The sequence below is a fragment of the Solanum stenotomum genome, chromosome 6, assembly GCF_019186545.1.
Source record: "Solanum stenotomum isolate F172 chromosome 6, ASM1918654v1, whole genome shotgun sequence".
Classification (NCBI taxonomy): Eukaryota; Viridiplantae; Streptophyta; class Magnoliopsida; order Solanales; family Solanaceae; genus Solanum; species Solanum stenotomum.
Genome location: NC_064287.1, coordinates 55,233,065 through 55,258,606, shown reverse-complemented (window position 1 = coordinate 55,258,606; position 25,542 = coordinate 55,233,065). Strand labels below are relative to the sequence as shown.

Sequence of the window (25,542 nt, the reverse complement as noted above, 5' to 3'; positions counted from 1 at the left end):
CAAATATTCTTCAACCTACATAATATTTTGACTATTGAGCTTGCAATATTAATGAATATTTTGTTATTTGTGTTACTTTTTGTGACGCATTTCTTTAAGTATATGTCACTATTTTTATATTTTGATGAATTATTTGACTTTATAATTTTAATTTTTATTGAATTTGACATCACTTATTGATAAACACAAAGTCAATTTTCAATCAATAAATTGAAGAGAAACGTGAGAGTACAATTTAAAATTCACATCATACATACATTTATTGGTACTAACATCAATTTTGTTACAGTATTTTGTGTATAAAAACATTTTTTTTATTTCTCAAACTTTATGTCAACTGAAAATGTGTAATATAAAATAAAACTCCTAAATTATTGTTTTCCAAACAACGTAAGCATTTTCTCTATATTAGTTTATGTGATAATATTCTTTATTATTTAGTCTATGTCAAAAAAAAATACTCTAACATCTTTATATTTAGCAAAAAATAATAATTAATAAGATAATTTATAGTCATATAAATATTTATATCTTATTTTAAATTTATATTTTTTTTAAAAAAAATCTCTTAATTTATATCAAATGAGGTTAAAAGATATATAATTTTTCAAAGAGATTAAAACATATTTTCTCCGTTCAAAAATATTTATCATTTTTTTGAGAATTAAATTGTTTAAATTCTAATAAATACTTATTACATATTTTTTTTTCATATAAATATAAAGAAATTACAATCTATAATATTTTTTATATAATTATTAAATTATAAAAAATAATTAAATTAACTCTCGAGAAGCAAAATATGATAACAACGGACTATCAGTGTGGCAAATTCCCAAAACAAAACAGCAAAAAAACATGATAATTCCTACTTCCAAAGATATACACAGCTGTCTCTCTGACATTGACCTTATCCTAATTGGGTCCCACAAAATGTATTATCTCGTGGGTTGGATATTTTTATCCGTCTAAATAGCCAAATAAGACAAAGTGCATAGATACATGATTTTGATATAATTATCGTGTTTGAAGTTTTATATGACTAAATTTAGATACGTATAATTAAAGTTTAATTACATTATTGTCTTAATTTTGTATAATATCGTTTGAAATGATACAAAGTTTAAGAGTAAATGAGGGATTTCAAATTAAATTATCTTCTTATAGAAATGTAATTTTTTTTTAACGGAAAAGAAATATACTTAAATTAAAAAAGAATAAAGTATATTTTTTGAACTTTAGGTATATATGCCCAACGTTCAATTATAGGTGGTTGAGTATAGTCATTGTTATCTAAATTTTAAAGATTTTACATGAATTTCACCCATATTTGAATGAAATGAGTTATTTATATTGTGTATAAGTTTTTTTGATAATATTATATAGTATGAATTATAGTGAAAATGACATACCAACCGAACTTAAAAGAAATAATATTCTTTTTGTTCCTATTTACTTGTCCTAACTAAAAAAAATCAAGTGCTTGTCAATTTTTAAAAGTTCAAATACTTATTTCAATATATGTTAATGCAGAATCATTGATCAACTTAAAGAGATGCACATATTACTCAAAATTCTTGACTTTGTATATTGTTGTGTTCGAGACTTGAGAAACAATGAAGTTTGGTAGACTTGGATCTTAAAAAATTAAATGAAATAAGATATTAGAACTCTTCTTCTTTTATTTAGTATAAATACATTTATATGCATATGATATGTTTTAATTGACTTATTTTCTTTCTAATAATTAATTAAGGAGGTAATAATAGAAAAATATAGTTTAGAGGGTAAAAGGGACCTTTGTATAGTCAAAAATTTCATCATAATTTATATGGATATAATAAGTCTAGCTTTGAGTTGCTTTAATTTAATGACAATTTTTACTTTTTTTCCTTCTACTCATTGTGTGGAAAAAGAATGGACTTTAGAAGTCGTACTAATCAAAGTCCACACATCCCTAAAATACAAGAGTATTAAACTTGGGCACTAGATTCTTGGAAATGGTCCTTATATGAGAAATGGGTGTTGGGTGGGAGGGGCCAAGGATCTTTTGAGTTTCCACTTTACTCCGGAGTTATTTGAGTGAGAAATGAATTTAACGTCGTTAAATTAACAAACGCATTTTTATTCATTTTAAAAAAAAAAACACGTTTTACTAATAGTCAAATCTTTTATGATAAAAGCAATTTATGCTCTCCCTTTGCCTTTTACTAAAGGGGTTTGACTTTGTAAAACCAATGAAACATTGTTGTAGTCAACTCTTCTTCTTTTTTTCTTTTTTCCCCACTTAATATCTTGTTTTAGTATCTTGCCTAATATAGATTTGTGTCGTGTAACATCCAGTAAGGAATGAAACATTTTTATTTGAACTCAAAAATGCTAATTTAAAGTGGAAGAATTATGTTTACCTTATCATAACATTTGTTGATAGTCAACTCTTTTCCATTATATAACAATTTATATTATCACCTTTTGTTCTTTTAACTCTATTGAATTAAACTAATCACTAACTTAACACTTTAAACATTCAAAGACACTTTAATTTTGCTAAGTTGTAGAGATTCTCATCTCCTAATAGCACTAAACATGGTTTTTTGGCACTTGGCTTATTCTTATCTTTCTCTTTGAAATTATGTCAAAATGGTATGTTCTAACACCACCTATGATTTTTTCAACTTGTTCCCTCTCTTTGGTCAAAGATTTTTTTTCTCTCACACACATATTTTCTCTCTCCCTTTATTTACTCATTAAATTAGTTGTTGACTACACTTGTAAAATTACACTAGTAAATTGATCACTTATCGTTTATTTTTTTCAAACTCAGACATTTAAAAATATTCTTACATCTTATATATAGCTTTACAATCTTTTCAACTACTAATTGATATTGTGTTTGCACACTTGAAAATCTCTCTCTCTCGCTATGTGGGGTCTCCCCTTGACTAAGTTACATATATGGCTTATTTTCACGAGTCAATTTATGAGATTCACCGTGTGCACTCAGATGACCAATCATTTATGGCCAATGAAGCTCAGAGCTTAGCACCTTCTTGTGCGTCTCAAAGCTACCTTTGACATGTATGTTCTTCTTCATACTCGTCCTATCTAACCATAAGTTGTGATATTAATAGTTGGACTTAACAAGGTAGATATTGTTTACTTTATGTCAAACTTGAATTGTTTTTTCTAAAAGACCTCACACTATTAAAAGCTTCGCTACACATTGTAGGTAGTTTCTCAATTATTCATACTCTTGAAAAGAAAAATCATATAACACATAGCATCGCACTAAGATAAAGTCCTATATTATGTATAGGAACATAATAAAAGAGTTTTGTATGTAACTTTTTCAACTATTGTTAAAACTTGAAAAAAATATAAAAGTGAGAACTATTTTGGGAATCCCAAAGCAACTCTTTCAATTTTAGATTAAAAAAAACAACCAATAGCTTAGAGACAGATAATGAAATTATTTCCACATGAAGACATAGAAAAGCATCTTAGTCAATTTCCACTAAAAGGAGTGATGGTCCATAAATGGAGCATACTATAGCTATTTAATTCACTTTGGATAACAATAGGCTAGTTTTATAATCCCCTATAGAGGCCCTATCATTTCATGGTCCCACAATTTTTTTAACTCCTTTTGTATCGAAATTTATGTGACAATTTTTTTATCAGTTAAAAAAGAATGATACTTATTGAGATATGATTTATAACCATCTAAAACTTATTTAGAATCATAAATTTTTAAAGTTTTATTTTTATTTTTAAATTTTACATTTAATCAAACACTTTCACATAAATTGAAATAGAATCAGTAACTTTATATGTGTGTTGGGTGTGTCACAAACCTATCTAATGTCATGACCGGTGGTAGGTATAGGTTTTGATCCACCAAGCAAACGTACTTAACTACTTTATCGTAACATAATATAATTCGTGAGTTGATTTCTCGAATATTCGCTCAACTAATAATTATTAGCTCAAAAAATTCATTTATTGAAGAAAAGCAATTTTATGAGATAATAACTCAGAAATCAACCCTACAATTTGTGCTACTCGCGAGCAGAATAATTGAGAATAAATAAATTAATAGTAATAATATGACATGAACTACAACATAAATGGATTAATAGGGAAATCTTAATGTTACTTGCTTGGTTGGTGATTGCTGATTGGTGAAGGTTCGATTTCCCTATCTTGATTCCTTCTTCATTTCCTTTTAAAACAAATTGAGGAACGAAAGGAATCTCAACTTCTAAATAGATTGTTTAATATATTAAATCAATAATTTCCCAAGAAAAAAAAAACTTTGAATCAAAGGTGAGGAATTGTTACCTTGTATATAGTGGGGTCTATTTACACAAAGTGACTCTCTCCTTGTAATGTAAAGTTAGGGGTGGTTTGATCGGTGGGATAAGTCAATAAAAAAAATATTAAAATATTCTATAGGATTATTTTACTCCACGTTTGATTATGAGTATTAATTAATTCGGGAAATCATTTTGTATCACAATGATGAGACTATCCATCTCATAAGAAGGTAGGCCGTAGGATAGCTAATTCCATGAGGTATCCTTATCTATTCCATACGATCTACGCAATGAGCTAGCGACGCGTGGCCACGGGCCCTTTAAGCTACTATATACACTCAACCAACTTGATCCCAATTTATCCATCAAAGCTATCCTTGGACATAAATTTCGTTTGTATGAATATACAAACTGCTAGTTAAAAGGGATGAATTGGTTCAAAGCGTAGTACACCATGCAACAAAATTTCATTAGATAATGGTTCAATTGTTGGGGATTTCAAATATATGTCCGCTCGATGAGAATTTCTAAGAGGAAGAATAGTAGCGGAATCAGAATTTTCACTAGGAGGTTCAAAATATAGAAAAAGTAAATGTATGAAAAAGCAAAGAGGATAATCAAGATCTATTATATATACATGTGCAATATATTACATGAAAAATTGAAAACAATAACTATATCTCAGTCCTAACTCCTAAGTCATCATAACTCACTATTCTGTCCAAAATCTTATCTTTCCTTTTGAATTATGTCTATAAATGTTTTTAATAGTCATGAATCTGAATTTAAAGATTTTTGTCTTAACACAAATTGAACTGACCTATTTCGTCTTATAAAAGTTTAGTTACAAAAAAGAGTAAAAGACACAAAAATATATAAAAAAAAAAACGACACATCTCTTTAGTCTAACATGAAACTTCAAATTTTCCAAAAAAAAAAGGGGGTTTAAAAGATGAAGAGAATGATTCACGGATTCAAATCAAATTACATGAAAATAAGAATTATATTACTACACATTTAAATAAAAGCAAATAAAAATTAAACCTCTATAAAATAGCAAATCAAATTAAATTAAAGCCTAAGATTCAAATCAAGCTTTGATTCTTCTTCTTCTTCATTATTCCTTTTTGCTTCCTCCTTTCCCAATCCAATCTTTGTATGATTATTTCCATCAAGACTATCGTCAAGATTGATTGGTGAATTCATTAAATTGATTTTGTTCTCAAAATAAGAATTCTCCAAAGAAGCACTAAGCATATTATTTCCTAGGACATTTTCTGTCCTAAAAAATGATGAGCTTGATGATGACGACGACCATTTCTCAGGGTTCAATCGAAAATTGTAGCCCGAAAAAAATGGCCATGTTGGATAGGAAGTAGGCTTATGAATCATGGAAGAATCTCCTTGAACACCAAGAGATGATCGGGTTGGAAAAGAAGTATGAAATGGTATGTGTGAGTTGAAACTCGAGTAGGGATTATAGTAGGGGTGATAATTAGGAGGGCCAAAAGACGAAACAACATCAACAAGTCCATTTCGTCTTTTAGCCAAAGCTCGCTCTTGTTTGTGAGCGTTCTGGTGTCCCCCTAGAGCTTGGGAGGTGGAGAATTCTCTCTTGCAAAAGCTACAAGAGAAAGTCCTAGCATCCGAAGAACACCTCTGTTTGGGTGTTGCTTCGTTGGAAGACTCACTAGCACGAGCTGGAGTTGAATTGAAAAGTTTGAGTTCAAGATTCGAACAATTAGTATTAATGTTGTTGTTGTTGTGGACTTTAAGATCAACAAGTACACCAGCAGATGATGATTCATGTTGCTTCAACTGTGAGCCTTCCACAAATTTTTCTTTCATCTTTTTCGTTTTTGTGACGATTTCATGAGATTCTTCTGAGGTTGCTGATATGCTAGAAGCCTCAGAAGAACATGATTTTTTCATCGCAAAAACATTCATTTTCCTCTCTATACATGTTCTTGAAAATTAATTTGATGAAAGATTAATGAAGAGGATAGATCTTTTAAATAGACAATGTTATAAATACAAAATCATCCAAATATGGGAAATTAATGATTGCATGGCGTTACAAATTTACAAATTCAAACAACCAACTCATAGTTAATGGGGTGTTCTACTAGAGGATCAAATCAACTTGCTAGAAATACTAATTACATTAATGTATATCAAACTATCATATCTTGCTTTAATTAAATGTCACTATTATTATACAAATGGTAATATGGAGATTAAGTGTCTTATTCTCACACATTTATTCAGTTCTATTTTGAGTTTAAAATGATTCATTTTATATGGATATAAATAAATTTATTAACTAAAATAAGTTTAGTGCATAATCCTTAGATGAATGTAGTGATGCGTTACTGTTTTTCTATTAAGATTTGATACTCTATATCTTGCATTTTAATTAATTCTAGCTGTATATATTTACATATTAACTTTTTTACAAGTTTAAACAATTGAAATTGATTAATGACATTTCCTTTTTAAGGTGAGTATTATGATTTTGAAATTTGATTTTAAAATTTTTGAATCAAACTTTTAACTATACGCTATCTCACAGCATTAAGCCAATATCTTTTTCTCATACCATAAACATTACTTACATATTTAAGCACATAATAGACAAATTCTTTCTACAAAGATATTTCCACAATTGAATGCATTATTTTACTAATACGATATCCTGATAATTTTAACAACGATTCAAAAATAACCTTTTTAAGTTTAATAGAAAAAAAAAATCGGACTAAAATATCCTTAAATTTAGCGGTAGAAATGCTAAGCAATGTAAGTCTTGATAAATCGATAGATATTCAGCCTTAATAGGCTAGCTTATTGGATAACTTAATTTTTAGTTTTCGCTCATGATATTTCTCGATAAAGTTATTCAATATGTGAATATATGAACCCCAAATCAACTTTAAAAATGATATCTTCCCTATTATTTTAACAAGGTTTTTCACTGCCTAAATTTTAAATAGACTGAATTGTGTGGACTGAATTATTATATACTTAAACAAACTATAAAAAAAATTAAACAAAATAACTAAAACTTAATAAGAATTGATCAGGTTAAAGTTATGACTAACATTTACCTCAAGTAACTCTGGGGAAGACATTGATCCGCCTAATTTTAACTCATCCATTCATCCCGCTCATTTAACACCCCTAATCATGTGGTGACCAATTTTATTAAGTTTTTTTTTTGTTGTTCCACATTAAGTTTAACTCTGTTTAGGTTGAAAATTCCTCTGTATGACAAAATATTTGAAATAACTTATTGAGAGGTGTGTGAGAATGAAAAAAGTTTTAACAATGAGTCCACATGGCATAATGAGTTCATGGTAGTTCGAGACATGGGGAGTTTATATGATACCTAATTTTAGATATGAAATTCACAAACAGTGATATTATAAATAGGAGAGTTAACTTATTCACCTAAATTCTTTTCTACGTGTGCTGATACTAAAAAAATACTTTTGGAGGAGCTTTTGAAGTGTGATAATTAAAATTCTCAAAACATCCTAATTCCTTCTTGTTTTCAAATACTCTCCAAAACAAAAATAAAGAAAAATAATAGTACTTGGATCCATACTTTTGATCCTAAGTGGGAATTAAAGCCATATTCCGAAATAAGATTTTGCATGTCATGACTCAATATTAACAATAATTTCGTCTCAATTCAGATCATCATCACTCACTTATGCGGTTTGAAATCTTGGTTTTCCTTTTGAAATATACTATAAATGTTTTTAACACTAAACAATCATGGTCTTAATTTAAAGATTTAACATATCTCTTTGTTCCAACAAATACGAAGCCACTTCAACTATCCAGAAAGAAAAAAAGAAGTAAAGAGAGTGATTCAAATCAAACTACAAGAAAATGGGACTTGACATATATCACATGTTTTCTAATAAATACAATGCACAAATAAAATTAAACCTTCATGAAATAACAAAATAAGTCAAAAGCAATAAGTAAATTAAAGCTTTAGATTCAAATCAAGCTCTTCTTCTTCTTCATTATTCTTTTCTTCTTCCTCCTCTCTTAATTTCATTTTCGTATAATTATTTCCATCAAGATTATCAACATCAATGGGTGAATTCATTAAATTGAAACCCATTCCACTTTTTTTGTTCTCAAAATTAGGGGAATTCTCCAAAGAAGCACTTCCTGTTCCAATCTTACCCATGTTATAATTTTCTTGGAGATTTTCTGTCCTAAAAAATGATGAACTTGATGTTGATGATGACCACTTCTCAGGGTTAAATGGAAAATTGTAGCTGGAAAAAAATGGCCATTTCTGATAGGAAGTAGGCTTAAGAATAGCAGGAGAATCTCCTTGAACACCAAGCGATGATCGAGAAGCAAAAGAACCATGAAATGGTATGCGCGAGTTGAAATTTGAGTAGGGATTGTAGTAGGGATGATAATTGTGAGGGACAAAAGGTGAAACAACATCAACAAGACCGTTTCTCCTTTTAGCCAATGCCCTCTCTTGTTTATGAGCATTTTGGTGTCCCCCTAAGGCTTGGGAAGTGGAGAATTCTCTCTTACAAAAGTTACAAGAGAAAGTCTTAGCATCCGAGGAACGCCTCTGCTTGGGCTTTGCCTCGTTGGAAGACTCACTAGCATGAGCCGGAGTAGAACTAAAAAGATTGAGTTCATGATTTGAACAATTAGTATTTATGTTGTTGTTGTAACCATCATGATCTTTGAGATCAAGACGTACACCAACAGATGATACATCATATGGCTTCAATTGCGAGCCTTCCACAACTTCTTCTTTTGTTTTCTTAGTGTTTGTGACAACTTCATGAGATTCTTCTGAGGTTGCCGATATGCTAGAAGCCTCAAAAGAAGATGGCTTTTTCATCGCAAAAACATCCATTTTGTCTCTCTATACTTATGTTTATGTTCTTGAAATGAAATTAACTTGATGAAAGAATGAAGAGAATATTATCTTTTAAATAGACAATGTTATAAATACAAAATCCTCCAAATATGGAAAATTAATGATTCCATGGCATTAAAATTTACAAATTCAAACAACCAACTCATAGTTCTACTAGAAGATCATATCAACTTGCTAGAAATAGTAATTACATCAATATATTTCAAGCTTATCATATCTTTGCTTTAACTAAATGCCTCTATTAATAATTATTATGCAAAATGGTAAGATGTAGATTAACTGTCTTATTATCACACGTTTATTGAGTTCTATTTTGAGTTTAAAATGAGCCATCTTATATGGATATAAATAAATTTATTAACAAAATTAAGTTTAGTGATAATGTAGTGATCCGTTACTGTTTTTCTCTAAAAGGTATCTCTATCCAGATTTGATACTCTATATCTTGCATTTTAATTAATTCTAGCTGTATATACTTACATATTGAATTTATTACAAGTTTAACTTTTAATTGGTTAAACATTGACTACTTACATTTCCTTTTTAAGGTGATCATTATGGCTTGAAATATTAGTACATCTAATTTTTTAAAATTTGAACCAAACTTGACTATATGCCACCTGACATAATGAGTTCATGCTAGTTTGGGGCGATGGAAGGGGGAGTTTCTATGAACATTCAATAGTTTTCGTTTAGGTGTAAAACTAACAAAAGATGATAATATAGGGGGAGTTTTATCGTATTCGCTCAAAAAAATAATAATCTACGTGTACGGCCTCTTGAAACTCTTCAAAGGAGCTTTTGGAGTGTTATTCTTCTCTTGAGTATTTTTTTAATATGAGTTCATGATAGCTCAGGGTGATTCTATGAGTACTCAAAATTTAGAATTAGTTAACAACTTTAGTGATGAGTTCTACTAGAAAGAAAATCTCTTCTATTCATAGATGAAGTCCTATTACTATCTAAGGGCCTTTGTTTCCCTTAAAGTCCGTTCTCTATAACGAGTAAAACAACAATAGAAAGGAAATCTCTTCTAGCCATAGATGAAGTCTTATCTAAGGGCCTTTGTTTTCCTTGAATTCCATTCTCTATAACGAGTAAAACAACAATAGAAAGGAAATTTCTTCTAGCCATAGATGAAGTCCTATCTAAGGGCCTTTGTTTCCCTTGAATTCTGCTCTCTATAACGAGTAAAACAACAATAGAAAGAAATCTCTTCTAGCCATAGATGAAGTCCTATCTAAGGGCCTTTGTTTCCCTTGAATTCCGCTCTCTATAACGAGTAAAACAATAATAGAAAGAAAATCTCTTCAAGCCATAGATGATGTCCTATCTAAGGGCCTTTGTTTCCCTTGAATTCCGCTCTCTGTAACGAGTAAAACAATAATAGAAAGAAAATATCTTCTAACCATAGATGAAGTCCTATCTAATGGCCTTTGTTTCCCTTGAACTCCGCTCTCTATAATGAGTAAAACAACAATAGAAAGAAAATCTCTTCTAGCCATAGATGAAGTCCTATCTAAGGGCCTTTGTTTCCCTTGAATTCCGCTCTTTATAACGAGCAAAACAATAATAGAAAGAAAATCTCTTCTAGCCATAGATGAAGTCCTATCTAATGGCATTTGTTTCCCTTGAATTCCGCTCTCTATAACGAGTAAAACAATAATAGAAAGAAAATCTCTTCTAGCCATAGATGAAGTCCTATCTAAGGGCCTTTGTTGCCCTTGAAATCCGTTCCCTATAACGAGTAAAACAACAATAACAACCGACAACAACTTCTATGAGTCGAAACATAATTAGCAATATAAATTATAATGATGAAATTCCCTTTTATAATGTGAATATTTACACATATTTTCTCGACTTCTCCACTTTTATATTTGTACTGTACTGAAGGAGCCAATTGTCACCAGTAATGAAAACTCCCCTTAACGAGAGGTTTCGAGTTCGGACCCTAGGAATGAAGAACTTCTTAACAGAGAGCATTTTACCTCCCTTAATTAGCTTACCCAACACGTATACAAAATAAATCAGACCAACAAATTTGAAATACCATATGATTAAACCAAAGAAAAATTTGAAAGTCTAGACATTTCTGTAATCACAATGAGATAAATCTAAAGGGCAGCCCCGTACACTAAAGCCCCCGCTATGCGCGGAATACGGGAAAAGGCTGAACCACAAGGGTTTATTGTACGCAACCTTACCCCACATTTCTGCAAGAGGTTGTTTCACGGCTTGAACCCGTGACCAGAGGTCACAATGAGATAATATTCACAAAACATTAGGTTCCAACATTGTTTTTCAAATATTCTCCAAATTAAAAACAAAGAAAGTAATACATAATGAATTCAAGTAATTCTCCAAAACAAAAATAATACTTGAATCCATACTTACTAACTACTCAAGATTTTCTTTCAACTTCTTTAATTTTTATTCACTTTCAATAGAGTTTACCATACACCATATATGTTAACCACTTCATTATTTTCTTTAATAGGTGTAATGAATTAATCAGTTATGTTCCGAAAAAGGAGGGATTCTCTTGTATTGTAATTGCCAAAAACAACATGGCCTAGCCAGATTAACAGTAACAAAATTCTACTCCTTATAATTATTGTGATCTACTCATGGCTTAGGCAAATCAGCTTTAAAAAGTATGAGTTGATTCTGTTAAATTCACTGAATTCTTATTCTTTTGCTACTTACATTCAGGTTCCTCTCATGAATATCAAAATCTCACAATTCACCCCCCCCCCCCCAGTTCTCGCTGTCTCCCATGCTATTTCTCCCTTTGATCAAGCATTTGCTTCTTCAGGAATATCATCCTTTATGCTGCTTTATAACTAATTTTACATAACTAAACAAGCAAAATCCACATGCAAAAACCACTTTGAGCAACAATTTTCTTTCCTTCTAACAGAATAATCGATGAAGCGTCTTCTTGACTAAAAATGTGACGTGTTTTTTATGTGAGAATAAAGGAGGAATAAAGGGGGCTTTGCGAATTGGTTTCGGGAGCCTTTCTTGAACTACAAGTGCCATTCTCGTGTGCTGCTTCTAGTATTTCTTTGTCCATCCGTAAAAGTAATAAAATAGTAGTATAAATAAGCACAAATATCAAAGAGACTCCAACCAAAACCAGTTGCCCTCTAATAGCTTTTGAATCTTAAGGTTCGGAGCCTGTTCTCTATTCATAAGTAAGTGTCCTTACACAAAGAACTTTCAAGTTTTTCTTGCAAAACTAGTTTTCCTTCTTTCCATTGGTCTCAAAATTGCTTCCCTTCTTTGAAGCTGGTTACTTGCTAAGTGTATCGAGAGTACCCTCTAAAATATCCGCTGACTCTTGCCTTCTATGACTCAAATTTCATGAGACAAAGCAGGGCTAGATTCAAATCCAATTTTTCATCGTTTTACATTTACTAGTCCATCTTATTTTTCCCATAGAAATAAATCACTATGGAACTTTTTATCAATTTTCTGCAATATTTTGGTCAATATACTGCGTATAAACTTATGTCATGCATATGTAGATAAGAAAAATTTACTATGACATCATCTTCTCTTTTTGCATAATCTGTTAGGCTATGTTTTCAAAATATATCTTGCAGAACTGTTCATAATTTTTAATGGTTTCTCCAGTTTCAGGCAAACTCAAGCAAGTTATGGAGAAACAGAATTTAGACTTGTACTGGCGGAATATTCAGATTATGCAGGAGAATGACAGGCTAAGGAAGACTGCTCAACGGCTCAGACAGGAGAACGAAGCTTTGTATTCTGAGCTTAAACAGAGACTAGCAGCAGCAAGAATTAATCAAATACCTGAACTTGAACTCACGCTTGGCCCCAGTCCTGCTGCAGATCAAATGAAACCCAAGAATCCTCAGCCACCTCCATGCAGCTAAAGCGATTCCAAGTGCTTCTTCTTGCTCTCAATGATCCAAGCTCAAGGTTACGGGAAGTTTTAAGTATGAATGTTGATTGTATTGCCGCAATTACAGACTATCTGTTGTTTGAAACAATATAGTTTATAGGAATAAGCAGTTGATAAATAAAGTATAAGCTATCTATATTACTTAAAGATGTATCAATGTGCAGTCTGTTTGTGATATTCAATGGGCAGTTTCTTTATCCAATTCCAACTGTACTAAGTTCTTCTATAAGCATTTACCAGAAAGGCATAGTTTATAGCTGTTTGTAATCTAAAATGATCTTTTCATCCTCTAATATGCACTTTTTTCATGGTTTGAAAATAATAGTAGGAAGTAATTATCAACAGAATCTGTCGTGAAGAAGTAATTCTTAGAGTTTTCTGACCCCTTAACATTTCTAAGTTTTTTAAATGATCGGATTTCTCCTCCCTATTACGATTTCTCTGGAGAAAAAGAAGAAATTAAGTACTTCGGCATAAGAACAGAGATGCAGGCATACAAGTTCTTTCAAAAGCCACTTGGCAACACCATTTAAAATCAACAGCGAACAAACCAACATAAGGATTGTCCTTTTTAACAGCACATGAAACTATATTCTAGGCCAGATTAGTTTTAAAATTAGAGTATGTCCCTCTAACTAATACAGTTTGGTGAGGGGACATTCTTTAGCATGTTTCAATACTAGTCATCGGAATTGACATATTCAACAAGAAGTTTTCTGGATAAATGCATAGCTTATCTATCAAAATTTGTTTAAGATCAGACATACTTTTGAACATAACAAAGAGAGATGTTTATAAAACAGGAAAATAAATCTTTCTTTACGTTTCTAAGACAAGAAATGAAGAACACCTTATCCACACACAAGAAAAAGAGCAACAGTGCAAATTGAATGCTGATTTAGCAGTGTTGAGTGTTTTATGCGCATCCCCAAGGCAGCCAGGTGAGATGTCAGAAACCTTTAAGTGAGTTCTATCTATTTCGTTGATTAGAAGAAGCGCAGCATATCAGAGAAGATGTGAAGATGAAGTTTTACTTAATCAGAAACATAGATAAGATCCAATGCATACACTAGATTACAGACGCTCCAAAATCTTGAAAACAATTATACTGGACAAATGACATTTCCCCTCTTTGTAGTTGTCTTATGTTCAATGAAGTATTAGTGACATTTTTTCAATTAGCAGAATTCTAGTTAAGAAGATTTTCTTCCAGGAGTTAAATATCAGTAACAAGAATGTGTCTAAACTCTAAAGATCTTTCATTTTTGATAAGTAAATGTGTCTAAAGTTGAATTTGCCAACATCTTATTCTGTGCAATTTTAGATGTTCTTGGGGTTAACTCAGATTCAAAAGGATAAAAACGAGATACCTATTATACTCTAGAATTCAGTTCTATTGACATAGAGAATCTGCAGAATTAACCAGAACATAAGGAATAAGATAGTAGAAAGGATTCAGAAAATTCGAGAGATGAGAAAAATAGTACAGCAGAAAGACTTTTGAGATGACATCTACCACAAAGCAATGGGGAAAAACATGCTATTTTGTCACTTTGCACGCAATTAATGCAGAGAGATAAAATACAGGCTAATTTTCTCATCAATTAGCACGATTAGATTAGGATAGTTGCATGAAAGACCTTTTCAAAAATAAGTTGGGAAACAGGGTGATGTATGCAGCAAATAAACTAGTCAAAATTTGCTCAGTCTCATGGAGGAGGTACTCTGCCAGCGAGGTTGCAGCCCCTGAGAGCAGTTGAAGGAAATATCCATTGAAAAGACTTTTATGCTGCTAAGGAACACTTCCAAAAACTAATATTAAGCAGGACTAAGAGTTAATTTAAATTACTCTTTTTGCACCAGGTAGCAGTTGAAGTACTTAACTCTTACTATTACTGCCATTTATAGCTTGTGACGTCTCTTGTGAGGATCTTTTGTTGTTAAACAGCTCATAAAGGGTAAAGTACATAAGGATCCAAGAGAGTGTTCCTTGTCTATATTCTTGTGCACGTGAAAGACGGAACAGAAAGTGATTCCAATGGGCCATTCCCGCCCCATCAAAAGCAAAATGCTCAGTTCAGCTATTGATTGTTTTGCTAAGACAGGTGATATAATATCTATTGCAGAAGAATATATATGAGGGCCCTCTTTCAAGCAACATGTATCTCTTAATACAAAATTGCATGATGATGATACAAGATAGCTAACTTACACCTACATATGCAGACTCATACGGCCTTTTTCAAGAGAAGGCTTAAAGCACATAAATAGACCCAATACATTAGAACCATATATAAAGGAGGTCCAACTATGTTTCTCGGATTCTCCAAAATTATTGTCGCACCTGTGTCAGATTCTTCAAAAATGCACTATTTTTGGAGAATCCGACACGCAACCTTCGATATTTTTTAACAGTCCGAGCAACATAGAGCCAGAACCCAAAAAACAAAAATCCTAAAGAAACATCTAAGCCTGAAGGAATGCACTTTGTTTAAAGAAGCTTTTTGACGTCCAAGTGTAATCGCATAAATCTCATGAATCTTCCCAAAAAAACATGTGATATATATATTTTTTTTTAATATTTACAAACACATTTGAATGTAATGCACTAGATATTGCAAGAAAATGGCAAGATAGATGAAGATTTAGCATATAAAATTAAATTAGGATGGCCGAAATGGAGGAGTACTTGTAATAGTGCTGCACAATAGGAGGATACCTATTAAAGTGAAAGATAAGTTCCATAAGATGGTTGTGAAACCACAATATTATTCAGAAGTAAACTATAGGCCTTTAACCACTGATACATTCAAAATATAAGTTTCACAGAAACGTTTATACTTAAATAGACGTATAACATACAAGATTAGTCAATAATAGAAACGATGACATCAGAGAGAGGGTGCAAATAGCACATGATGGATAAAATGAGAGAAAGCAACTCAAGATGGTTTGTTGATTCTCTATGTCAAAACTCCAAATGCACCAGCTAATAGGTGTAGCACCATGATGATTGAAGGCCCACAATTTGTTTCAAAAGATCTACAATTTCTCTGTATCAAAATAGTCTTTAGCTAATAACAAAAGACAATGGCAGCAAATGTAGTACCAAACATTAAGGCTTATTCATTATGCTACATTTAAATAACTGATTTTTTACATCTAACCATCATGGTTTGATAAATTGCTGAAACCACATGAATATTAAAATATATATATTCATATATATACATATGATGGTTGATGACGACGACTTTTATAACGTTCAAGTACGTTCTCTTTTTCTATATTCAAACTATTTTTTCAACCATTACTTCAACATTTGTTTCTCATCCTCACTTATATAATATATAAGTCAAACTAATTTCATAAACTCTGTACCTTCTAAAATAGCACACTTCTTTTTTACGAGGGTGATGTTCTGGATTAACTCATGCACCTAGACTATATTGGGTACCTGCTACCTTCATTCTTCCCAGCAAGGTTAACTCCTACCAGCACAAGTATCGAATAATGATAAGAAATCATCCACAGTTTTGTAAGCTCCAGTGAGATTTGAACCTAAGACCTCATAGAAGCTCCTCTCACTTTATTGAACACTACAACAACAACAAACAACAACATACCCAATGTAGTCCCACGAATGGGTCTGAGGAGGAGGATAGAATGTACGCAGACCAAACCATACTTTGGGAGGTATAGGTTGCTTTCAATAGACCTTAGCTCAAGGAAAATCAATTCAAAGCCATTCGAAAAAAGAAATAAGTAAAGTGCATAATCGAAATACAAAATACAACAGATAGTAGCAGAAATCAAAGGACTAGAAACTATAATAGTAATACTACTAGTATGTAAATAAATACGAAACAATGCTCAACAAACTGCTAATCCTCTATCCTAATCCATATCCTCCGTAACCTCCAATATAAGGTCATGGAAACTGAAATTGCACCATGCCGTGTCTAATCACCTCTCTTCCATACTTCTTCCGCATAAATTGGGAATAATTTCACGTTCACAGAGGAAATTAACAACTATACATACCTCAATTACATGTATATATTCATCATAAATAGAAAAAAACTGAATACCAATTCAAATCAAACTAGAGATATTACCGGAGAAAGAAGAAATCCGGTGGAGTAACGGAGAGACTTAACGGCGGTAGGTACAATTGAGCAGTTAATCAATAACGGCACGGCGGCGCTCTTCGTCGTCGATAGTTTCTCCGTTGAGCTGAAGGTCTATAGTGAAGCAACGGTTAATCACTGTGAGATCCAAATTAGCTTTGCTTTTATAGAGAATGAGTTTTGTAATTTGTAAAAGGGGAATATAAACTTTGATAAAGTAGAAGATGGGATATGAAGTAAGTTTTTTTAATTATTTTGTTAAGTTTGGGTTTACGACACATAAATTTATACGGTCAAACAAAATTAAAAATCTTCTATTTTTCAATTTGTTTATTTGATTTTGACTTGACACAAAGTTTATGAACGTAAAGCAGATTTTTGAAATCTTGTAGTCTTCAGCTAAAGATACATAAAATGTACCAAAATGATCTTTAATTCCATGGTCTTAAACATGTCATGTGAAAAGTTAATACATTTTTTATGAAACAGACTAAAAAGTAAAATAGATAAACGAATTAAAGCACGAGAAGTGTTAATTGAGCATCATATGAGAAATCAACTTCAATGATAGATGGAGTTAGTTGGATATATTCCACTATTTGGCTGATACACTTGTATTTCCCATCCATTGTTTTGTAGGTAAAAATTATTTCTTGAAGCTATGCTTTGAAATGAAACAGAAGCATCCAAAAGAGTCTCCCAATCTTGATTGTCATCTTCAAGTTGCATCAAAGGTTGCATTTCACTATCAAATCTTGATTGTCTCTTCTGTTTCCTATGTTGCTCGGACTCTTCAGTATCATCAATGTTGCTATGCATTTTTGGAGTATCTGGCACGGATGCAACAACATTTTTAGAGGGTCCAAGCAACGTCATAGTCTGTTTCTGTTTACAATCGTTGCCATCTTCGGTTGATGTTAGAGGGGAAACAGACGTTGAAGAGGACGGATCATCTGTCGATTGCCACATTCCATTGAGGAAGTTCTCAAGAGCTATGATTTGGATTTGTGGGATTTTGTCAATGAATGGACACTCATACATGCCACAGAGTCCTAAAGACTTGCACCAATCATAAAATTCACTAAGTTCATTTGCTTGTTTAGCTGCTTTCTTGTATATCTCAAATGCTGCAGTACAGTTTGTGTATGGCAATTGTATGAGATGATCTAGTATCTCAACAATCTCTTTCCTGAAAGTAGTGTAACACGTGAAGCTATCGCGAATTACATGTTTCATGACAGATTGAATTATAATGTTACGCGTTGCTTGCGCTGTTATTGGCCTGCAGTCCATGACTCTGTCTATTAGGCTTTGTAACTGAGGCAAGAATTCTAGCATTAGCCTTACTTCATCCATCTTGTCAATAAAGTTTTCATGACTAGTAGTGTGATATTCGACGATTTCTTTTCCTTGAGTGGCACAACAATCGAGGGATTCATCGAGCAAACGTGCATATGACCAAATGAAATAGGTGTAATCTTGAGAGGCAGAGGAAGACCTATCCTTGAAGTTACAAGGGTAGAGAGATATCAAACCATTTGATCTTGCCAACATGAGTTCTTCGCGAAAAGGGCTAGTGTGAGGCAATGCCTTAAGGAGCCGATGGAGGAGGTGGAGGCATTTCAACGCGACTCTCCAGCATCGTGTGTTGGCAAAACGTTGACTAAAAGACAACGCGAATGGACCAAAAGAAGACGGACAAATGGAAAATATTTGGAGGATTTCGAGTACATATCGATCAGGCAATGGTGTGTCATCAGGGGAAGTGGCATTGACAACAATGTGATCAAGGTCACAAAAGCCTCCAATGGTTGCAAATTTTGCATAGCTAACACATGTGTGCTCCCTAAGGGAAGTGAATACTTTCTTGATTCTTCTATGCATGATTTGAATAGAAAGGGGATGAGGGGAAACTATAGAAAGGAGTACTTATGTTTGAGGTTATAGAATTCAACGACGGAGCCTCGTGAGTCGGGATAGAGCTAGAGTTTTCACTGAGAAAATTCAAAATTTAAAGAAGCCAAGGCATCAACATATAGTTAAAAACATTGTTTGCTTTGTAATTTATTAACAAAGAGGTGTCAATTGACTCCCCTTAGATAATCATTTTACGAAATCAAGAATTTCGCTAAGAATGTTCAAGATTTAATATATACAAATGAAAGTATTTTTTTTACTTATATATACAATTTAATTTTCTATATATCACTATATTATAATTTTTCGATGAAAAGTGTTCAACTGATCATTACAGCTACTCCAAACCTAAGGAATAATGAAATGAGTTGTGGCATATACTTTAGTTTTTTAGTTTAAATATGAAGTATATGACATTTGAATTTCGACGCTTACAAGATAGTTCAAGAAAAGATTGACATTCTCCATGAACTTTGTAACCATATGACAAGTGACAACCCATCCATTATATTATATAATTATTATTATATTATATTATGTTCATTTTCATTGTACCATCTAGACCGCTATGAAATTACTATAGTTTTTTACAATGATAATAAAGAAAAGGGAAAAGTACTCTTGCTTTGTCCTTTGATATAGGTATATGAATATGACTAATGTAGAGTAAATTTCATAGGTAGTTATCCAACTTTGTGTTCATTGTACAAAAAAGTATCATAATAATTTAACTTTAAACTTTTTATTTTATATTTGATGAGTTGATTTACAACCATTGACTTGTTTTTTTCCTTCTTTCAATGGTTATTCCTATAGCTTGGGATTTGAAACTTCTATTTGCAACACTTACATGCACTAGTATTAGTTCTACCTCCAACTATCGATGGGCAAAGACTTAGACGTATAAATAACAAGACTATATAAGTAAGAAGTTCATTTATTTTTCTGGAATTTTTTTTTTCTTCTACCAGATAGATCCTATAAGTTTTAGAAAAATATATTTCTTTTTAAAATTTTATGCTCAATCAAATAAAATGAGATGGATGAAGTATTTTCTTCTTGGACAAGAAAAAGAGAAGTAATTCGAATTGTCAGTCAACAAAATATATCAACTAGGGTAAGCCACCACCCTTTTCTTTTTTTATTTCATTGATTTGGTCCCTCTTGGGGAACAGAAAAATTCTTGTTGAATTTATTAATTCTTGATCAAACCTTAATTACTTTAGACTAAAGTTTTGCTAGTTCAATTTATTTTAGGCTGTTGTAGGTAGGGAAAATTGACTCAAGACTTTTCTAAGTCATCTTTATTATACTCCATTCTTTTTTTATTTTCTTTTTGAGGATTACCTCATTTAATTATTATTTTTTATGTGAAGTCCCTAATCTTTATCAAACTCATAATGGCATGTATTTTGTACTATACTTGGAAACTAAACTAAATTTTAAATTAAAAAATTGTTAAAAAAGTTATTTTTTAAAAAAGAATCATGTGTCATTGTTGATTCGTTTATTTAACATGTTACTTGCGATTGCAGTATCATGCATGAGGTATGCTAGGTATACACATGTGTCAAGTTGAAATGTTTAAAAGATCACTAGGTAAGGTTAAGTGTCGAACATAAAAATTAAGACTTAGTTTGAATGTCTATCCATGTATTTTAACTTAAACTATTAACATAACCATATAATGTTATACATTTTCTATTCACAGGTAATTTAAGCTTGAAAGGAAATAATGATAAATTTTGAAGAAAATGACAAAAAATAGTCCCTTATGTTTGAGAGTTGGTTCAAAATCGTCCTTTTAATTTATTTCAAAGCAATTTTGATCCTTTAAATTAGTCAAATTTAGCATTTTTGATCTCCTTCAAATGCTTAACTAATCTTACTTGTTAGGTTTAGCAACAAATGTGAAATAAAATGGATTTAATTTATGCTATTTTGGTTAATTCTAGAGTGTGCAATTTTTGAGGTGTTGATACTTTTCATCTGTCTTTAGAATTTCGTGTAACTATATGTTTTCTCATCTTTTGCAAATATAAATGACCAGAACTGCTCAAAAATATATTTAAAGAAACCATTTTGGACCTATCCCAAATATAAAACTTATTCCTTTATACTCACTATAGTTTCAAAAGTACAAACCTCACATCAAATCTATGGCAATTACACACAACACATGGAGGTGAAGACCCCTCCATACAGATACTTAATACATAAATTTATATGACATCTTAATTTATCGGCATATGTATATAGAATGATGATAAAAAAAAAGTCTACTATGAACTAATATTTTTCCTTATTCTTGGATTTACTTGTATACAATGAAAAATGAATCATGTATAGTAATAGTCATAACAAGCAAGGGGCGGAAAGGGGTTCATCTGAATCCCCTCCATCGAAAAAATTATACTAGATATTGAACTCTCTCGATGTAAATTCTGTCTCTGACATCGTTTCAAAATGTCCTTTTGAGACTCTTGAAGTCCAAAGAATCAACACACTCTGCTCTATCCCTATGCACATTCAACAACTTCAACAATTCACTAGCTTTCTCTTTTGTTATTTCACTACAACCAACTTGTAGCATCAACAAAAGCTTTTGAAATGCACCAACTTGAAGTGCTTCAACAAGAACACCACAATCTCCATTATTTTCATTCTTGCATATCTTCCACAAAATTGAAACTGAAAATTCAGTAGCCAAATCTGAAACTCTCAACAATTTCTTCACCAAAACAGGCACACTAAGTGCATAATTATAAGCCCTTTTCACCCCTTCTTCATAGCTCAATATCCCATCCAAAACACCTAATGCCTTTTCACATATGCTTTTGTCACAATCCACAAGTAATTCTATCAACAATTCAACTAACCCCACATCAACAAATCTTGATCTTGATGACTGTGATGATGAATTAATTACCATATGATAAATTGTTAATAAAGAAGCTTTTGTAGTATTAGGACAAATTGGCTCTTTTACTAACTTCACTAGCCCTTCTAAAGCACCTTCAATATTCAACAAGATTTCAACCTTTTCTTGTTCTTCCATTTTCATGATATCTCTAAGGACAAGAACTGCATTCCTCCTACTTGATAAACTCCCATTCTTCAAGAACCATGCTATGCAACGTAACGATGAAATCGACCCAAGAATTGTCTTGGACTTAACATCCAAAGGCAAAAAAAGTGTCAAAGTTGACAAGATCACTTCCTCTGTTGAAGCATTTTTCGCGTTTTTTCCCTTTGATAGTTCAAGAAATGCTGATGATAACACCTTTCCTATGCCATTAGTGACGAAACAACATTTGTTTCGATCACTTTCACTAGCTAAATTCTTCACTCTAGTGACTAATTCTTCGCATAATCTTGAGTCTTGCATCTCTAACTTACTCGAATTAGTTATTTTCGCGAGTAATTCAGAGACATCAGACGATGAAATGGGGATTCTTGGAGTTGGAATCCTATCAATCCCATGTTCCTTATTTTCAACACACCATTGTTGAATCATTTTTCGAATGTTGTGATTTGGAATTAAAACAGGATCAATAGTACTAATGCCACTTCCATATGACTTCAAGTCTTGATTTGTGATAGGACATGTTTGGTTTCCACCTTCATTAATCCATTTTTCGATGTTTTCTCGATCATACGTAATCCCTGTTGATAAAGTCACTGGATCTTTCATTAAATCTAATGAAATTGGACATGTAAATTGGATTGGTATCACTAACTCCTTGATTGTTTTCTTCATAAATCCTCTCTTTGTTACCCTTTTCTCTGTTCTCTTTTTTCTCCATGTTGCAATCATCTCTACGCGAGTCACTATCTGAAGACTAAACAAATACAAGCTAACAAACCCCCAAAAAACTTAAAATTTACTAGAATTTTGAAAAGAAATTATGTTTTTTTTTTGGTTTTTTGGTTTTGTTAGGGATAGGACTCAAGTATGTTGATGCGTTATATATATATATATGTAATATAAGTGGTGATTTAATATGGAATGTATCACGCGGTTCAATTCAAACTTTGAAGTTTATTTAAATTAGTTAGTCCAATAATAATAAAAACGTTCAAGAACGTGTTAGGGGTTTGTGGGGGGGGGGNGGGGGACCTTGAATATTGACCATATAATATGAAAGATTTGACTTGGTAAAAGTGAACCCAAAAAATGGTGACCAAGAAGGTGGGCTTAGACCGTGGAGTTTGGAATAGGAATTTTTTTTTTCTTCAAAAAAGACTAAAATAACAATCGATCATTGTTGTGGTGAGATGAATAAAATTTCTTTTTATAATGATAGCGATAGATTATTCTTGAGAGGTTCATCATTTATTAGTTTTCCAAAAAAAAAAAAAGAGTCAAATGAAGGGAGTCCGAATGAACCACTTCAACCCCTAGGGCAAAATTAGTATAAATATTACAGGTTCACATGAATTTAATAATTTTTTTGTCAAATTTAAACATTTTCCTTTTATACTTTATTCTCTATGCTCAATATAGAGAAAGTAAGAAATTCACTAAATATCTATAAATATTTGATTGTAAATGTATATTTATTCGAGATCGTTATAAAAACTCATAAATTTTGAATTTTGAATTTTCTTTCGTCCGCTTTTGTACGTCTCACCCTTAACCAGATATTTCGTGTTTGAAGTTTGAACCATGTGAATAAAATATTTCCTAATAAGGAACATTACCTTACTTTTAATAAGTATTACATAATACAAATCTGAATTAGTCAAGATCTCAAAACGTGTAACGAAAATCGAAAGAAAAAAAGAATCAATGAGTTTGATTTTTGACAAGACAATGAGAACAAACAAATCCGTCAAAAGACGGGGTCGGTGTGACCCGAATAAGATTTGAGAAGTAATACTAACGTTTATTGTTTGATCAATTTTTATTTATTTGGGATAACTACACTTTCCTCCCTATAAGTTTTGTTTATTACATATCAGTCCATCTTTATTTCCAAAGTATTTATTGTATGTCTGAATTTTCTTATATAATTAATTTCATCAATCCTGTTTATGAGCTCAAAACTATGATATACATCTAGTTTATAAGTATATTGTTTGTCCAATTTATGATTTTCTGGCTCTTAATCACCAGCATTTCGTGAATCCTTTTCATCATGTTTATTTTAATATAACTCATTTACATTTATGATTTTTTTTTTTGCGCTAGTTTAGAAGAGGAAAACTTCTTCTTTTAAACATGATTTTTTTTTCAATTTTCAAGATTGAAATACTTTTTTATAAAAGAGGAGTATTTGAGGCTTATCTTTGATATAATGTAATAGTTAGGCTATCCACAAGGGCGGAGCTAGGTTGTACCCTAACTGCTGATTTGACTGAATTCAGTAGCTTTGGTTCAAATCTTATATTTATCTTTAAAATTTATTAAATATGTATGAATTATTAATTTTGAACAACTTAAAAAGATTAGAAATAAGAAAATCCATAAACCTCAAATCCCGACTCCGATTCTGGCAATCCATACGTTAAAATAATTAACTTTCATATAATCTCAATGGTTCCAATTCAATCGACAAGTTGAAGGGATTATAACATAAGTCTACAAAAATAGAGAGGTTATTTGTCAAACATAAAAGATAAAAGGACTAAACTGCACTAATTTTATTTTATTTTTCTTTTTTGGATTTATTGTTTTGTTTACGCGTACTCGTTTTTCAGGTAAATATATAATTACGCTGCTTGTACGCGAACCTAACACGCATACTTTACGAAAATTCTTCGATTTTAATTTATTTATCTGGTTTTGTGTTAATATGATATTTAAGAAATTAAAGAATTTTGTGGGTTTAAATTAAAGATACGTAGAATAGAATGTATCAAAATATTTTCATTTTCTTTGACGAACTAAAAAAAAAGACAAATAAATTGAAACAAAGAGTGTAGCTTCTAACTATAAATATATATTTTTAAAATTTTAAAAAATAATCATGTTAGAGATTGTTGCAAGGATTGATTTACTCAAATGTCCCTCTTTTAGGTTGTCGTTTGATTTTGTCCCTATTTTTAGAAGTTGTAAGAATATGTCTTAGAAAATTACTCTTGTAAATAACGTTACATTCAAAGGTTAATGTTCGGCCTTTTTTTTTGAAAAAAATATTTACTTATATATTGCTTAAATACAGATAAAAGATTAAACTATCGTCTATCGTCTATAATCATTTACCAAAATATTAGTTGTACTCGAACTTCTTCTTTTGTTGTAATATTCATATGGGAGCACTTATAAATTCATGTTGTCATAAATATATTAATCCTCGCCAAGAATGTTTC

General features: G+C 31.4%; 4 protein-coding genes and 1 long non-coding RNA gene across 5 annotated transcripts; all 5 read right to left on the bottom strand.

The window, feature by feature from the left end:
• Positions 1 to 4,088: 4,088 nt before the first annotated feature.
• Positions 4,089 to 17,468, bottom strand: LOC125868357 (uncharacterized). Its single transcript, XR_007446727.1, has 3 exons — positions 17,299 to 17,468; positions 13,069 to 13,252; positions 4,089 to 4,222 (listed from the first exon to the last, which is right to left on the bottom strand). It is a non-coding gene; the product is annotated as an uncharacterized LOC125868357 (long non-coding RNA).
• Positions 5,379 to 6,271, bottom strand: LOC125868353 (zinc finger protein 3-like). Its single transcript, XM_049549008.1, has one exon. It carries the CDS (start codon positions 6,261 to 6,263, stop codon positions 5,388 to 5,390), a length of 876 nt encoding a protein of 291 aa, XP_049404965.1. The 5' UTR covers positions 6,264 to 6,271; the 3' UTR covers positions 5,379 to 5,387.
• On the bottom strand, positions 8,223 to 9,893 carry LOC125868352 (zinc finger protein 3-like). The gene has a single exon (XM_049549006.1). It carries the CDS (start codon positions 9,220 to 9,222, stop codon positions 8,314 to 8,316), a length of 909 nt encoding a protein of 302 aa, XP_049404963.1. The 5' UTR covers positions 9,223 to 9,893; the 3' UTR covers positions 8,223 to 8,313.
• A 403-nt stretch (positions 17,469 to 17,871) lies between the features above and the next one.
• Positions 17,872 to 19,194, bottom strand: LOC125868350 (putative clathrin assembly protein At2g25430). The gene has a single exon (XM_049549004.1). It carries the CDS (start codon positions 19,192 to 19,194, stop codon positions 17,872 to 17,874), a length of 1,323 nt encoding a protein of 440 aa, XP_049404961.1.
• A 2,237-nt stretch (positions 19,195 to 21,431) lies between these two features.
• On the bottom strand, positions 21,432 to 23,175 carry LOC125868347 (U-box domain-containing protein 21-like). The gene has a single exon (XM_049549002.1). The coding sequence runs from the start codon at positions 23,042 to 23,044 to the stop codon at positions 21,689 to 21,691; it is 1,356 nt and encodes a 451-aa protein (XP_049404959.1). The 5' UTR covers positions 23,045 to 23,175; the 3' UTR covers positions 21,432 to 21,688.
• Positions 23,176 to 25,542: the final 2,367 nt, after the last annotated feature.

Coding starts and splice junctions, on each gene's coding strand:
- LOC125868353 (XM_049549008.1), bottom strand. CDS start 6,263: ATGAATGTTTTTGCGATGAAAAAATCATGTTCTTCTGAGGCTTCTAGC.
- LOC125868352 (XM_049549006.1), bottom strand. CDS start 9,222: ATGGATGTTTTTGCGATGAAAAAGCCATCTTCTTTTGAGGCTTCTAGC.
- LOC125868350 (XM_049549004.1), bottom strand. CDS start 19,194: ATGCATAGAAGAATCAAGAAAGTATTCACTTCCCTTAGGGAGCACACA.
- LOC125868347 (XM_049549002.1), bottom strand. CDS start 23,044: ATGATTGCAACATGGAGAAAAAAGAGAACAGAGAAAAGGGTAACAAAG.